General features: G+C 42.2%; 1 protein-coding gene across 1 annotated transcript in view; it reads right to left on the minus strand.

The window, feature by feature from the left end:
• Positions 1 to 17,466, minus strand: part of T265_13969 (hypothetical protein) — a gene marked incomplete at both ends in the record, with an annotated part of 60,406 nt that overhangs the window by 19,664 nt on the left and 23,276 nt on the right. Inside the window, 7 exons of the mRNA XM_009171399.1 lie at positions 1,678 to 1,796; positions 3,042 to 3,196; positions 5,938 to 6,196; positions 7,037 to 7,125; positions 7,861 to 7,968; positions 13,834 to 14,017; positions 16,763 to 16,958. Coding sequence (XP_009169663.1) covers positions 1,678 to 1,796; positions 3,042 to 3,196; positions 5,938 to 6,196; positions 7,037 to 7,125; positions 7,861 to 7,968; positions 13,834 to 14,017; positions 16,763 to 16,958 — 1,110 coding nt within the window. The remainder of the gene's footprint in view (positions 1 to 1,677; positions 1,797 to 3,041; positions 3,197 to 5,937; positions 6,197 to 7,036; positions 7,126 to 7,860; positions 7,969 to 13,833; positions 14,018 to 16,762; positions 16,959 to 17,466) is intronic.

Here is a 17,466-nt window from a genome sequence, read left to right on the forward strand (position 1 = left end):
GACTTTTCACTGATCTTTTTCATTGTATGATTAAGCTTCCAGGATGCTGATCCAGTACCTTACCCAACATATTTGTCAGTGCATGTGAAATAATTTTAGATGCTCCCGAAAAACCAACTCGCCGTTCTAGCTGAATGCTAGAAGGGACAGCCTTGTTATCATCTGGTAGGATCATTCCCCACCCCTTCAGTAACGTTGTACGTAAGCTCAAATTTTCCCTATCTTTAGTAACAGTTTCCTCTTCGGTAAGCACGAAACAGCTTTCAGCGTGGGACGACTACCTCGGCTGCTTTCTGTTCTAAACGGACTGAACCCCCAGCACCTATCATCCAATCAGAATGTTACTTTTCTCTCAGGCCACATTGGTATAACTCACCAATCGGTGTTCAGCGTGCGCGAAGTAACTTGTTTTTTCTTCAGGGATTCTTATTCGGCTCTCTTTCAACTATTCAGGAACGCACAGTTAAGAAGTAACCAAGTGAAGCATAATCCTGGTCCTATGTTTAATCAGTTTTAGTACATTTCAGCCCGTGCTCGGTCATCAAAGTAGATCGCTTACCAACTGTGGCTGACAACAGGCTGGATGCTTTTCAAATCTGATTATGGTTGATCCTGTAGTCAGTGTTACCATGTTTCTTCAATATATTTTGAGAAAAATTCAAGTTCTGAATACGTAAACTACCTGCAGGTAGCAGCCATCAAAAAGCAAAGAACGTCTGGTTAAAACTGAGAAATCTGATTCATCGTTATCAACGTTTCTGGCAGGATAACAGATTACGGTAGCCAAATTTGCTTCTTATTGTTGAAATATAGATCATAATGTCTAAGGTTCAACAGGGCAGAAACATCTGTGGAGCATCACAAACCGCATGAAGCATTTCTCACCGTGCAAAGAGGCTGATGTTTAAGCTGATCACTATTGATCTCCTCACCGAGCTTGGCAAGTGACTTGCAGACGCTTCCAACCATGCCAGGAGGCCTCACCAATGCACTGTTGCTGTTTCTGCACAATAATGAGGTTTCCTTGAGTGACAAGAAGACACCTGCAAATCAGCTGCCGAACTCAACGAACAGGTCAATGACCATTTGATCAACTACCAATGATTGCACTCTGGCAACTAATATCCAATACACTGCCGCACTGCCATTTTAAAATGGAGGTACATGTCGTTTAGTTGGATGCTTCATGCATGAGTTATCTGGCTCGGTATCATCACTACGTAGCAGACAAGCAGCGGAACTTGGGCTTGCTCGGGTCTGGTGTACGGGTGCACTCCAAAAATCATGGCTAACCTTCGACAAAAACTTGGGGATCCCTTGGGAACATGCCGTTTCCTGCTAGCGCTTTTTAATCAAGTAGATTTGTTATGCTTGACAGTATTGCAGGCTTATTTTGATGGTGGAAACTTGGCTCCGTTCACTGAATGATGCAGCCTAGACGGACAACCAGCGTACAAAACTACACCACGAAAGCGATTCTCAATTGATCGATTGTCAGACTAGGCCTAAACGTACAGATTGAGAAGAGACATATGTCGGTCCTTTACCGGTGACCACCATAAACCCGAAAAATGCGACAAAAACCTCTGTTCGCTTATGGAAACAGCTCCACAAATTGACTCATGGTTGAAAACGGATCGCACAAAACAATACGAAGAGTACTTCTGTGTCGCCTACCTGGCATATCACTTATCATCTTGCGTAGTGGTGTATTCACCGTAACGCGGTTCTCATAGGTTTCGTTCCGTAGTGCCGATTCCCACATATTACTTTTCAGGATGGCTTGGACGCAAGCACTGAAATTACACAAATCAAACTGATCACTTCACGCTTTAATTAGAGTGATGTAGCAGGCAGAATCAAGTAAAAATTGAAACCATCCAGTCAGAATGAGCGTGTTTTGCAGTAGATATTCTTTGGGAGCAAATGAAATACAATCCAACCAAAAATGAAAAATGGCGTACTGTCTACGGAATATAGGTAGTACACGCAGGGAGGAATAGGTTTGAGGCCATCGGGCAATAGGTCATTGCTCAGAAGTTAAGTCATCGTCAGTTCACTTAGTACGTACACGTAAACGCGGATCCCTATTCCTCATTTGGTCATTGTCCGATATGTTTCTTCAAAGTTCTGAAGGCCACAATGTGAGGCATCCTGGATGGGTTTTTCGTTAGCTCTCTACTGATGATTGGAAAGAATTTTCTGAAGACCTCCACAGATACTTACTCTGAGATTAAACAATCTTACCAACTTGAAGTGATTATTGTCAAACGATATTCTTGCTGTCATCTAACCTATAATTCCCATTGACTAAGTCGATCTAAAATGTATAGATTAACCTTTCCGTGAAAGTTATCCTTCACTGTGCTGTTTCTCGGCCCCTATGCAACAGATCTGCATGGCATTATATTCAACCCCATCGTTTTCACGCACGAGTAACCCTATTTCGTTCCACCAGTCGAACTAAGGACTCTGGGATCTTCGCGCTTTCTTTTCTGAGGCCCAAGGGATCCTTCTTGTAGGCGGTTGGAAATCATGCTGGACAAAGCGTGCATCTGAACCAAGTGCCTGTCGTTTCCTACCCCGAATGCGTTGTGCGCTGAGATTACGTCTGATGTATTTTGCAAAGGATCCTGGGTTGACACCCCTGATGGAGCCCCACTTCGACGTCATGCTCATGTTTGTTTATTTTACTATTCAAAGGTGGTGTCAGCTTGCCCTTGAACGTCTTTGGTCCGTAAGAATAAATGGATCGTTCTCACTCTTCAAGGCTTTCTTTCCTCATAGTTGTGCGACAGCTGAACACCAGTATATATCATTTGTGCATAGTTGTCAGTTATTATGATGGTGGGATGTTCCAATACGGACCCCACTTTCCTGCCTCGGTGAAGATATCTTCTACTAATCATTCAACTTTTAACCCAGTGTAGGAAAGTCACAAGAGATATGTGACGGTCGTTTCTCATTCCCTCTGTAATCTACTTGAGTAAAATTGGGAAGAAAAATTAGCGACTCTTGACCTCATTTATGAATGTACTCACAAGTGGTTTGCGTCAATCGCGATATCCAAAGCGTTCCAACCGGCATACTGTTTATGATACATTGTAACGCAAAGTCCGGGATCTGCTCCTGCGTCCAACAGCAGGTTGACTACATCCACGTGTCCACCACGACAGGCCATAAACAGTGGTGTCATCTGTTGTTGGTGACAGTTTCCGAAGAAAAAAATCAAACATTTCGGAGTTTTGCTCAAACACAAAACAGACAAAAACTCGCCACGCTTTTCCTTACACGACCATGTCGCGGAATGACATACTGGATAATTCATTTCCTGGCCGATCGTTTTAGCACTTACGTCATTTACGTGCCATTTACTAGAAGCATCATCTATTTGAATGATACGGTAAGAAGCCAAACGCCGCGGGTGGTTGACATCTCTCTTCCATGTCGACAAAGCCACCTTACAAGTAAGAATGAATAGCATGCAGAGGAACGAAGAAAACCGTGTGACAGTGAGGTTTGTTTCTTAATTTTAAGGCCTTTTGTGTACACCAGTTCAGTCGGTATTGATCAAACACTGAAGTTTAGCCATTTTGAGTTGACACCTTTTAGTTAAATTCTGAAAATTGTTCATGGATTTGACCATGCCATAAGTGAACAGGAAGTCCCCAACGATCGATGAGACGATTTTCGGATCAGTTCTTGCAAGCCATCAGTCGATCGATTGGTCATGTGTTTGAAACAACAAGACCAATATTCTGAGATGCGCTCGCTTAAGCTTCTGTCAGTTCTGCTAATGTGGATCTCAACACAACTGAATGTGAACTGGTATGCAACGTGTGGATTAGAAAGATTGCGCACGATGCTCGATGGCCATCAGAGGTCTTTGCAATTCGTTGGTCACTTTGAACTAGGAAGCAAAAGCAAAGCATTTGAGGGATGGATGAACTTTGTAAGCTGTATTTCTCCGCAAAGCGTGTAAAACAGTGCGCACTGGAGCCCGAAACATTTACAAAATCCTTGATCAATGAATCAAGGCGATAAGAAATTGATTTGCCCCATTGACGAGAGCAGAAGTAGTTTCTGACCTATGGTCCTAGGGTCTCCATAAACTGGAGTGCGAAAAAATCTCTTTTGGACGATCTGGCTTGCACTAATGCCGGTGCATACCACCGGTAGACTTTCTATGCACCGCTGATGAACATCGATGAACAGCAAACCGAAGTCGGATGCGTTATCTCTGTAGGATAACTAGGGATATATGCTCTGTAGGTAGGGTTCAATCTCCATCCATTAGTTTATGCAAACCTGAACTGCTCCGTTTTAAAAAAAGCTTGCTTCATTTAAGCACTGGTCTTGAGCCCATCATTTGTAAGTACGATTCAACGAGACCCTAGCTTCTTAATATATTTAGGAAAAGTTTTATTAATAACTCAGCTGTAAGTGCGATTAGCCATTTTCCTACGTGTTGCACAAAGTAAACCTGATTTGAATAGCGTTCTTTCAAGAATGAGGAACGGATTTGTTATTAACTGAGCCTAAAAGCTTAAAACAAGTAGTATTGTCAACATTTTCCACAAAAAGCCTCTTGTGTGGTGCACGTATATTACAGAAAGACAGTGAGGAAGTTGGATAAAATACCCGATACTCTCCTGGATGTCAATGAAATCGCAAGGCACCCAACCATACTCCTTTACTGGAAACATAAATACAAGATCTCATTTCTGTGACCACGAAAGAAATAGCGGTAGCCCAGGTCATGCGACAGCAAAGAAAACAAATTTTGGGACAAACTGGTATTGGCAATATAAGTGATTGTGTAACCTGTGAAATCAAACCAGGAAGTGAATCGAACAGATCAGTAAATTTTAACACGCTGTACCTATAAATGCATTATCTGTCTGTACTAAGTACAACCGGCGTATCTCCTGCATCTTTGGGCAATTTTGTGGCCAGACAAGGGAGATAAATGACCTATGTGGAAGGGTTGAGAAAGTCTTGCTAAGCTGGTATTAATAATGATTTAGCAACGGTGATGCACTCTTCAACGCATACACAGGCAGGCTAGTTATACGAAAAGTTAGGTTCATACAAAGTGTACTACAAGTTAATGGAATATTAGATACGTTTATCGTATTTGGAGGGACAAATGCGGCGAGCTTCAAGTAAACGTAGCAGTCACGTGTGCTTCGGATGACGGAGTATCGATTTCGTATTCCGATGTTCTCAAGGATGTACAGCGTTGAGAAGACCTAATAAAAAGGGAATATGAGTCCAGTACTTCCGGATTCTAGTGAATATCATCAAAAAATCACATCAAGTTTCCTAAAGAGCTCCTCTTGAGGAAGCACTCGAATTTACTCGGTAAATCCATGTAGCTCGTTCAGACAGATGAGCCACCAGTTTTCCTATCGAGAACTGGTCTTCGTGAAGAAATTGCCGATGTCGATTTCGTTAAGGTGGGATTGTATGGATACACGAAACCTGTGCTTGCACTCAATCCTCTGGTCTACACTAAAAAAAACGATCTACGTTCAAGTGCCGTGAAAATAAAAAATACGCCTCATTAAAGAAATTCCCGGACGCAAAAAATTTCATTGGACTACTTGCTAGAAGAGTTTCAGCTGGACAAGAGGTATAGGTGATAGGTTTAAGTCCATCTTACATTTGATTTGTCCATCGAGTCAATCTTTGCACCTTGATCAATCAATAATTTGACACATTCCGGACGATTGTAACCGGCAGCAAATGTAAGCCCTGTGCTTGACTCAATCCTCTGGTCTACACTAAAAAAAACGATCTACGTTCAAGTGCCGTGAAAATAAAAAATACGCCTCATTAAAGAAATTCCCGGACGCAAAAAATTTCATTGGACTACTTGCTAGAAGAGTTTCAGCTGGACAAGAGGTATAGGTGATAGGTTTAAGTCCATCTTACATTTGATTTGTCCATCGAGTCAATCTTTGCACCTTGATCAATCAATAATTTGACACATTCCGGACGATTGTAACCGGCAGCAAATGTAAGCGGCGTCCAGCCTGAAGTGTTACGCTCATTGAGCTGATGTGTATGTTCCAAGATAACCTTCAGCACCTGTGTGAAACCATGCTTAGCCGCTAGATGCACTGCGTAGTTGCCGTCCTCGTCCCGTTCGTAGGCCACTAGCGGAGTCCGTGTTAGAAGCATCTCCACAATCCTGGGGAAGAAAAATCAATAAATGTTGAATAACTGACCCGATGTGGCAGTACCGGTGATTTAACCAAGACTGAGCAATCGATAACGCTTAGGCTATTTGCCAACGTATAAAAACCGACCCGACCATTTGAATTGACCTCCGCGTTCACGATCGCCAAGTATTCACACCTTGGCCGAAATTCCATAACGCGCGATCTCCAGACTGATTTGTACGCGAAAGTAACAGTATACTACCTGATGAACAAGGCAATTTTGCGCCCTTTACATGTGCGCATCCACCGACCTATATGCCATCCGCTCACACAATGGAGTCTCCTGATGACCAGTAAGGTGTGACAGCTCTGCAGTGCTTTTTTTCGGCCGCAACAGTTCCAGCCAATTCGAATTTGTACCACATGGTTTCTGCGGCCACATACCACAGTATTTTCTTCCAACCGCATCCCTGGTAATACATGCACACTGCCAGACGTTTAATCTTACTTAATGTAATTGCAAATATTCGCTCTAGAGGAAATTCGACTCACAGAGTTCAACCTAGGTCCTTAACGTTCCAAGCATCTGACCGAAATTCAGGCTGATCCAACCCTTATGCATGAGTGTGATGTGCCGTCTCCACTGGCAAGCACATTAGACTCCGTGTACGATCCATCGTCCGGAAAGCTTTATGAAGCACAGTAAACTTTAAGTTAAGGGAGGTTCAAACTGACCGGAAGAGCATACATGGTACTTCAGAGTTGAAAAGAATTTCTCCATAATATGTGCCTTGTTCATTCATACATTACTTCTAATGCTGGTTCTAGAGCAGCTTTCGCGTCGGCGAGATTTTCTACAAAATACTCACCCGAAACGCCCGTGGATAGCAGCAACATGTAATGGGGTGTGTTCGTTTGCGTTTTTCACCATTACGTTGGCTCCAACGTCCAACAAAAACTGAAAACAATAAGGTTGAATATGTGATTAGATGAGGATAAAATAACCACTAGTGGGTTCGCTCTAGATTAACTTGTGTGATGACACCATGTAAAGTAAATTTTAGGTGTTTAACCAGCCACGTGTGAGTGTGGTCGGTAACCCCGGCGTTGATCACACGGCCAAATCAAGACAATTGATTACAGCTAAACCAGTGGAACCGCCCGGCTGAACAACCAGTCGTGACTGAAGGTCACACGCGATTGGCTGCGCACACCACCACCACTCCACCCCTTGACAACGTACTGATGATATCACCTTGATTATGAAACACCTGCAATCAAACCAACGACCGTCTTTGCTAGATGACTTACCAGCATTCTCCTCAATGGCAACTATTTCTATTAAGCGGTGTTTTTAAACATGAAGAGGTGATAAACAGATGTGACAATAATTCAGGATCCTCCTCACCCCAAGTGTTACCGCCAGCTTGGTTGATGTATATGGTATTTTCAGGTTACCCTTCCCGAGAACTCCGTAATAAATCACCTTTCTGCTCTTCTAGCCTTTGTGGGATGACCTCATGACTGACGCTTCTCACTTCTCTTATCAGGGGAACCGAAATTAAATTTTGGGATAAGTTCCTAAGTTTACACACTATGCCCATGATAAGCAGTTATCAACCTGGTGTTGATGACTACTGGTCTCTTCAAATGTAATCTACAAAGTAGACTACAAAGTTTTTAGGGAACTTACCTTTGTCACTGCCAGGCTTCCAGTTCGAACTGCTGCATGAATCGGTCTGTTTTGTCCAATGTCTTCTCGCTCAATAAGGGCAGAACCTTCTTCAGTGTTTTGGAGCAGCTATCGGGTACAGAATAGATAGAGACAACATTACTTAGTCCTCATACACACTCGTTTTTAGTAAACCCGGAGAAAAACTCTTTTGTTGTGCATTAATCTGAGAAAACAGGAAATGAAGGAGTGATAGATATTCACAAGACATTTTCAAGAATTGCGGCAGTTGAATTTGTGCCAGTCATCAGCAAGCAAAACTCACAGTAAGTCCCATCAGGATGCTTTTGGACAGGGTTCACACTAATGATTGATTTAGTGGTTTTAAAGCTAGTGGATTCCGGGGCGCGTTCCCCTAACAATCTACGTTCTTGGTCAATTAAATTGGTCGAATTAATCCATCTATCTGGCAGGCTTGCTCATAATACCGTTAATAGTAAACAAGCATTTAACTCCCCACACATTGTTTTCTCTAAGCTTTGTTGACAAAAGTACACCCGAGCTATAAAATCTTCGTTTTGTTACCCCGTCGTCCGTTTGAATGAAGAACGTCGGCCCACGATATTGCTGTATTAAATTAAAGACAAAGTGCCTAGGAAAAAATGAAAGAACGAAGATCAGAGAAGCAAATACATTTGGAGTACAAGCAGGTAAACAGAAACGTCGTCTCGGTCACATTTGGAGTTGTTGACCAGTCACAGTGACGGAGTTTCAAAACAAATTACCTTGCATTTTACCTCCGCGGATGGAGCAACTCTCACTGGAGGGGGCAGGAGCATTACTATATCAAATTTGTTTCCCACCCTTCAACTAGGCTTCCTCATGCCCTGACTCGAACAATGAGATTGCAGCGCACAATGAAAATGATTTTTACTCGATTCCCGTTATGAATCGGCGTCGTAGACCGGCATGTGAGGTGTGGAGATTTCCTACTGAGTTTTCGCCTTTAATGGGACCCGGTCTCTACTGAAGAGCCGGTAAATACCGTACAACTGTTCCATTCTTATTTTTAACCAATCATCAGCAGTTTAGAGGTTTGGCCGTGACAGGCTAATCAATTGTGTGATTGATCGGCACTTAGACAAGAGATAGCAGTGATCATTCTTCAACCACAGGCTTCATAGCGTCTGGTCACACGTATTGACTGGTTCCTCGACCAATGGATTATCGGATAGAGTTCTGCCTACTCTGAGCTGCCCACTGCTGGTGATTTTTAATAAGGATGAAACAACTGTACAGCGCTTCTCGACTCCTCAACGTAGACTGACTTCACTGACAGCACGAATTCTCGATTGTAATGCCACATTTTTTCACATAGCAGGTTTTATTGCAGTGAACCTCCGACAAATAAAAACCTTAGACAAATATGACTTATTTGTTAGAGTTGGAAACACAAAATGTCAGATGAGGTAATTTACAATTTTTACAATTTTGCAAAAACCTTTTTACTGTTCATATGGTCTGCTGATAGATTCGTTCGAGCCCCACAGAGAAAACTAATTAATCATCGCTGAGACCATCAGTTACATCACTTAGCATGCAAGGCCATTGCTACAGTGGTCTAGGAGTGCGAAATCCGGAACAACCAGCAGTAGGCAACAGTTGTGAGCTCAACCCCGAGCAAAAGCCGAATCAAGTACAGCCTCTTTCAGTGTGGCAGAAGAGAAATACTTAAGAAAGAGAATGTGAGTTCTAGCGAGGAGCTGTTTGCTGGGAAACACGAACGAAGTAGTTACAGGCTCTCAGAAAGCGAAGCAAAACCTTATTTGAGAAGTCCTGCAGAAATTTCCCGATGTTGTCTGAATATCAAGAATCAATCAGTAAGTACTGTAAAACGGTTCAACAACTTGCAAGTCAACCACCCATCAGATACAGGGAGGGTGGTTCAAACAGCTTCGACAATATGCTACTCGCACGCTATATCAGTAGTACACGCTGTCACGCTGGCAGTATCTAGAACCTCATGCTTCCTTCGAGTTGCACGGCATCCGTCGAACAAGAAGATGTCACAGATAGAGTAATACGTTTTACACTGCATTCTCCCATGCTACCTAAGTTGTATATTCGTGCATTAATTACCAGTGTATCAGTGCATACTACTCGTGAAACACATTGTTCAAGTGTCAAAGCGTCGCCCTACATTTGATGGAAGGTTTCTATAGAATTTATTCATTTTCTTCGCAATGTATGTTAGTTTTTGTTCATTATTCAAACAACGTCTAGGGATGTTGAACAGGACAGCTGAAGTTTCAAGACCTTTGCGCGAGGTGGGTTTTTACTTTCGTGTCTAATTTCCTGGTGCAGCTTTGTTCATGGTGGGCGACAAACAAATATGCACTCAGATTCTTTTCTTCTCAGCACTATGCATACAGTCATTGAACTGTGTTTTGTGTTTAAGACAAATTGGAGTGGATGGTGAGTGCGAGAGCAGCCTTCCCTATGGACATTAGTCGCGGTGGAACTGCAGTATGTGGAAATAAAAGGGCTTCGGCTTACGACCAATGAGCGTAGACGGAACAGTTTGGCTGTTAGACATGAATAGTACTAACTTTGTACCTCGTATGGAAAACGTAAGAATCAATTCTGGGGCTATGTGAAACTGCGAAAACATTGCACATATTGTGTGGGTGAGAATAATACGTCAGTACTTCTTTCCAAGTCTCAGACGTGATGTATAACTATTAACATAGCTCCTTTTGTGAGGTTCGTGAATTTTGGATGGAGCAGTCTCAAGTCAAGGAAACTGCAAAACTCATGTTACAAACCATAGAACACCAACGTTCAGTAAATGCTTTTTTGTGCTCAGAAAGATCTCGATTTTACGAAACCGTCTTCAGATGATGTAAAAAATGAGACAGTATACTATTTTCCTGAAAGAATGCAATACTCCACACTATTTGTTTTTCAGGAGAAGAGCTAGAAACAAGTTTGTTTATTTTACGAACTTCAGATGATGTAAAAAATGAGACAGTAAACTATTTTCCTGAAAGAATGCAATACTCCACACTATTTGTTTTTCAGGAGAAGAGCTAGAAACAAGTTTGTTTCCGATCTTGGGCGGTTCATTCCGTGGTAGACTTAAGAGTATCATACCAACCTACATTACGAAAATGCAAACCATACAGAAAATGTTGATAGATCTGGCAGACAGCAGTCTGGTAACAAGCAACCACACTCACTATTCAGGAGATATAATAAGAAAATATATATTTTATCGGATATTTCCTCCTGTGAGTGAAGCCAAGCTGGGAACTTTGCACTCGTGAGAGAGATAAGAGAACTTTGAACCCCCAACCTCCCGGTCAGTGGTTGAACACTTAGCCGTTCGGTCACAAACGTTTGGACAGCAGTGTGACTAGCTCGCACGCCGACAGGATGTGGCCACGCTCATCCTTCATCCATAAAAACTACATCACGTGATCACGTATTGAGTGGAACCTCAACTCGTCCTGTGAAACTCTACTCTCAGCTTCTGATAAATCTTCATTCGATGAGTCAGTCAATGCGTAGCCGCTTGACATGGTATCCATTAGGATGAGTGGTGCTGTGTCCCATCCATGTGCGAGATTATTGTACTCCTGATGAGCCGAAAGTCAGGTGTCAACTTTACTAGCTGGGAGGTCACGTTTTCGAAATTTCTTGGAGTTTCGTGAAATATCTCGATAAGTAGAAAACAGTCATGCAACGTTTTTCGCTTTGTAGCTCAGATTGAACTCAATTACCTTCTTCCTCTGAGCTACTCATTGACTGATGTTCGTGTGATAAAGTTTAAATTTTAAGCTGATATCTTGTCCTGAAAGTGAAGCCATTCTATACCGAGAAGCCGACATGTGAGGTACAGATTTTTGATCCGCATCGGCAGTTATCAACTTTAAGCATCTGATAAAAAGCCAGGAGGTCTCGAACTCAGACACGTAACCGTCCAATTACTAGTGTGATCAGCTAACACTTAAGGACAGAGTCCAGCTATAGTCAGCCTGAACGAATTAGCACGCGCGATGGTGTTTGAAATTTTTCGTGTTAGGGTCGAACTTTATGGGTGGATATGTAGATGCGTCTCTGTGAAAGGTCACAAAACGCTGAGAAAAGTAGAAAAACGGCTAGCTCACGACTTCTTCAGGAGGAACCAAAAACGTTTTAAGGATACTCCGGGCAATTCCACTTATATGAACAGAGAGGTTATTCCACGTTCATGTGACTATTTGGAGTTTCACCCTGACAGTCAACCCATGCAACCTGATTCACGTGTCCTACCTTTCTACCGTTCGTATCCCGGCTGTGGGATCCCACATTGAATTAGACCATAGATTTACACAGAAACAACGCACACTACTTGCAGTACATCATCGTGTGGTGATAATTACAAAATTGTCAAACATCGATGAGTAGAATGTCACAAAACTCAGCATGGTTTTGAGATCACCCGTCCTGTTGCATCAAAAACTACACAGGCACGAATATACTAAATTATTTTGCGATAGGATTGGACACAGTTGATGAGTATTAGTAAAGTTTGTTTGCGGCACTGACGATCGGATAAAATCATTACAAATGAAAAAAATCGCTCCTCAACCGTCCTCGAGACGGTGGGGACCTTATGTACCTATCGGGCTTTAGAAGAGATTGAAATTCCGCCGATCGAAGTCTTGCGTTCACTAGACCCACTGTCCCCGGTAAAAACCCTTCAAGACAGGTTTTGGTCGACTACGAGAAAAAGAATCAAAACATGACTCCTCATCGACTGACCCGAATTTGTTTGGGAATAAGACTGTCCCCCAAGCTGATTTTCGTTGTTGTCGGATAGAGGTCTCACTACCGTTAACATGAAGAGCAGGTACGCTAAAGATTTTGTTTGTGCTTTTTGGTGGTTGATCTGTTCCCCGAATTAGGCGGTTGGATTACAAAAGCTTCATCAGCAGTCGAGACGCCATCCACATCGGGGGTTTGAGTGAGTACCTTTCTTCTCTTGTACCCGCGTTATTTGTTTTTTTTACACATTATCTCATCGGCTAAAATGATTGGGTGCTCCTTAGGTGGCTTCTTAACTTGGTGGGTCAAAATAGAATGCAAGCTGCGTTGTGGTCTTACTTGTATCTGTTTGGTTCGTGTGCCTTCATAGAAGAGTTCTGTTCCTTCTTTGTAATTGTACCATTTACAGTAATATTTCACTTGTTCGGTTGATTTGGTAACCTGTCTAACTTCTTTGATCCGACTGCTCCGTTGGTTGTTGTTAGTCTGACTTCTTTTATGGTTCAGCACTTCACAACTGTCTAATTCTCATGTTCGTAGCGGCTGACGGTTTTCGTTAATGTAGATGTTCACCAGCCGATTTCCCTGTGGAGCACTAAGTCTGAGTAAACTCCCGCCTCGTTTTTATCAAACTTATATGACTGATTTAAGGTGATATTGTCGACAATCCAGGTTGAACTTTGTCTACATGATTTGTGTTATTGTCGTGGCTCCAACTACGATGTACCATAACAGGTTACTGGTAAAATGGCATCTGTTACGAAATCTATTCCATATTGATTTATTTTAATTATTGTGACCCAGTCCTCTTCAGGTACATACGTTCCTTTTTTGAGCATTTAGTTCTAGCCAGCGGAGAGCATTTGCGTCCTATGCGGATGCGAGAGCCCATGGGAATCTGTTTGAATAACCCTATTCAAATTCGAATTGTTTACTCGCGTTGGTAACCATTTTTGATCAGAAAAGGTGGTTATTTTGTATACTGATGCTTTTGCGAATCTGTTTTCATCAAGTCAAATGCATCCATCTATAAACTCTGAGCACTAGGTTTTTGGAAACAGTCCTTTGTTTCAACCAAAATTTCGGCTGGATTTCTGTGTGTAACCCATATTAGGCTTTATCATGCCACGGGACTTAGTAGCGTGGCAGACAGCGAGTGCCTAAAATTTTGGCACAGGAACAAACCTCAACTAGATCTCTATGTTTTCCTTCTACAGCCAAATGTAGTGGAGTTCTCCAGCGTTTGTCTTCCATGTCAACAGATGCTTTGAGGTCAATGAGTATGCGGCAAATTTCCAGCCGTCCGAGCTTTGCAGCCAGTAACAGTGGAGTAATTTCTTCTTTGTCCAAATGGTCAATCGTTGCTCCGCTGAAATGTGAAGGTTACGTTGTTTAGACTTGGTATTAGAGTGGTATTTTGGACGATTTCAGACAAGTACTACTCTAAAAGATGTCATCCTACAAACAAGAATAGGTTTTGATCGAAGTTCCAGTGAACCAAGATGGTCATTTACAATAGAGTTAGCAAAAATCCAAAGCAATCAATTCAAAAACCATGGCTGGAGGCAGACCAGAGGACTACACCTGGATGTTTGTCCATCCGAATGCTTGAACGGAGGCAGTCAAATTAGGGGGCTCCTTAGATGGATGCCTGAATGCCGTTTCCCAATTTCAATGTCATATTTGATGATGCTTACTGAATGTTACTAAACTAAGCCTTTAAGCCTTTTTAAACACCCCCAAAGAATAAACCGGTCTTGGTTGGTGGGACCGCTAACAAAAATGACGGGGTATGTTGAATATAATTCCCAGTTTGTATGCAACCAAGGATAGTAAACTCGTGTTCTCCACCGGATCGTTCTCTCAAGTAAACATGATCAGAGCACGTTCACTGAAGTGTCTGCATCAAATAACTTCCATCGATATTCATGATCATTCGCCGTTACATATGTCTAATAAAAGTAAATTGCCCGCAACTGTGTGCTCTCATTCTTTCCTGTTTGAATGGAGCAGCCCTATGAGTAGTCCGTAAAAAGGTGTTTATTTCAGGAGTGGCTTCTTGTGTTAGCCCACTGAAATATATTGTCCCTGATTATAGATCCGAGATCGTCTCAGCACTGATTGCACTGCCGGAATGAGACGTCAAGACTAGTTCCCGAAGTACTTTTTGATTGGGCTGGGTAAAGCTTGGTCGTTAAGACACGAACCTATTGGCCGGAAGGTTCGTGGTTCAAAACCAACCCCAGCATCTCCACTGGTCTTGTCCAGAATCGGGCAACCTAGCGGTATCTTAGCTCTCGTACTTCTTTTGAATGGCATGGAAGCTACGCACTGAGATGGTATTACGAGTGAAAGGATATTTTAATTTTAATTTTTTGAACAGGAAATGCACCCTTGAGTTGGTTTTCAGGCAAATTAAAATAAGCTAAAATGGTCACGACTGATTGTTTTTTGAAATTTATCCAGACAAGCTAATAAAGGAAATCTTAGCAATTGTTCCTTATTCCCTCATGAAAGGAGTGGTACCTTATAGAAGGCTTATTTATTGAGCCTTTATATGATGTAAACAGACCAACCGCTGAAGTGAGCTAATTGCTAAAATAGGAGTTTTAAAATCATTTATTGTAACGATGAGCAGTAACAGGTAACATATTATTTGATATCTTCTATTGATAAAACAAAAAAATGTGCATCGATTTTAAGACAGGGTTGGAAGCTAAGGGTTTACGTGTCTATGCTTAGATTCTAACCCCGGTCAGTGAAATGGCAATCTGCGATGCTAATCAGTGGGCTCTTCGGTTACAGTCTGACAGAATGTCTTTTCTCGGACGACCGAAGAAGTACCAGTTAACAGTTTCTCAATTACTGTTTTGTTTATCATATCTGTAGTCCGTTATTATGTTCTATGATATGAGTTTACCGTCTCACGACCTCTAAATAGCTCAGTGATTAGGACGCGGACTTATTGAGCAGAAGGCCCGTAGCTCAAACCCAACCTCGGCATCTTGACTGCTCTTTCTAGGCTTGGACAACCTAACTGTCTCACTCTTCGTATGTCTTTCATGTGGCATAATAGCCTAGTATCAAATGGGTGTCTCTCCTCATGTTCTTACCTCACTTTCAAGTAGGAGTTCTAGTTTGGAAGCACAAATTTCCTTCTGAGATGAACCCCTCTTTTGAACCAGTGATGCATTTTTTTTTACATATTTTCATTCTTTTCTTTTTTCTGAAATGCGGTTCCGGTTCAGACAGTCCCTTGATGTTTACGCAGAGTAGTGATTTCACAAGCTATTTCTGTGACCGCTCCAAGGTTCCCGCACCGAATAGGTGTTTCAGTTATTCGTGTTTTCACCCCGGTCATGCGGGATCAGTGTAAAACAGCTGGCTAACTTGTTCCCCGACTGTGCTGGACACATCCACTTTAGAATTATGCGAATAAGAGAGACAAATCAAACAGGATCATGACTTATTGGTCCCCAACGTGCGGTCGTTAATGTTGGAAGCGTATTCGATTATGCGATCAAGTGCGTTGGGTTTCTTTACGAAACCACTTCAGGAAAATGCCGCAGGCATACTACTTACCCTTAAGCAAAAAAAAAACGATTCTCACCAAAAATTTACACTTCAGTAAGTTTGGCTGCAAAGACTACTTTTGATGCAAGCTGATCAAATCGCTGCACCAAAATGTGTCCCAATATTTCCGATCGATTAATCATCATAATACCCAAACACTAGAGCGTGCCATCTTCGGACTTTATTAGAGATTCACCAAATCAAGTGGAGCTTCGTGGAATAAAGCATGAAAACTGACGTCCTAGCTTTGAAGCCCTTCATTTATTGAGGATAGTGAAACCTGTATGAATGCAGGTTATTCATACTACTGACCAACTTCTCGTGGCCAAATGGCCGAAAGCTTAAATGCCATTTAAAGTCTTGAGTGCAAACGCTACCCAAGATCGTACGGTTCACTTGCTGATGACTTACAACAAGAATGAAATAGCTGTATGGTGCTCCCGTGCATCACATTTGCGCCCACTTGCGGCAGAAAACCGCTTTGTATAAATATATTCTCCATACAACTTTATACTATTTAGTACGATCACTTTCGGCTCACCTGTGCAACAACACCTCCATCAGGTATGGATGATCACACTGAATGGCATCAAAAATTGGCGTTCTCCCCTCGTTATCGATGGCATTTACAGCTGATCCACGACCGAGCAACATCTCCGCAACTGGGATATTCCCAGAACGCGCAGCCAGGTGCAACACGGACTCTCCCTTGTTTGTTTGAATTGATAGATCCGCACCTGATGAAGTCAGAGTGATATGGACCGGTATTTTGCGATTACTACTTAAAAACTTGAGATAAAAACTGGAGTAGAAGTGCAAAAACGAACTAGTGGGTACAACTGATCCTCCACCAACCATTTTATTATACTTGTAACTCAGCAGAATCGGATTGGAGAAACCAGTCTTGGGACGGTGCGCTCCCCATGTTTAACCTTGTCTGAGCTACTGAATGTGGATGAGTATAGTTTTTTTCACTCACAGAATAATATTGATTTACCTCATTTAATGATCACCTGATTTTATGTAGATATACCAAATCCCCAATTCCACGGTCAGAAAAATCTAAAACGCATTATTTTCGTTTCTTATTTTTATAGGTATTGCGATTACTTGCAGAGGTTCTTTTGTAGTTTCTCAGGGAAAGGTTATCAGCCACGCCGTGGACAGTGTTTCTGGAAACAAAATATTGTCATCCCATTGCCTTCAAAAAGAAGAAAACGCTAGAAACTGAGAGGTCAATGTTGA

The sequence above is a fragment of the Opisthorchis viverrini genome, assembly GCF_000715545.1.
Source record: "Opisthorchis viverrini unplaced genomic scaffold opera_v5_124, whole genome shotgun sequence".
Lineage (NCBI taxonomy): Eukaryota > Metazoa > Platyhelminthes > Trematoda > Opisthorchiida > Opisthorchiidae > Opisthorchis > Opisthorchis viverrini.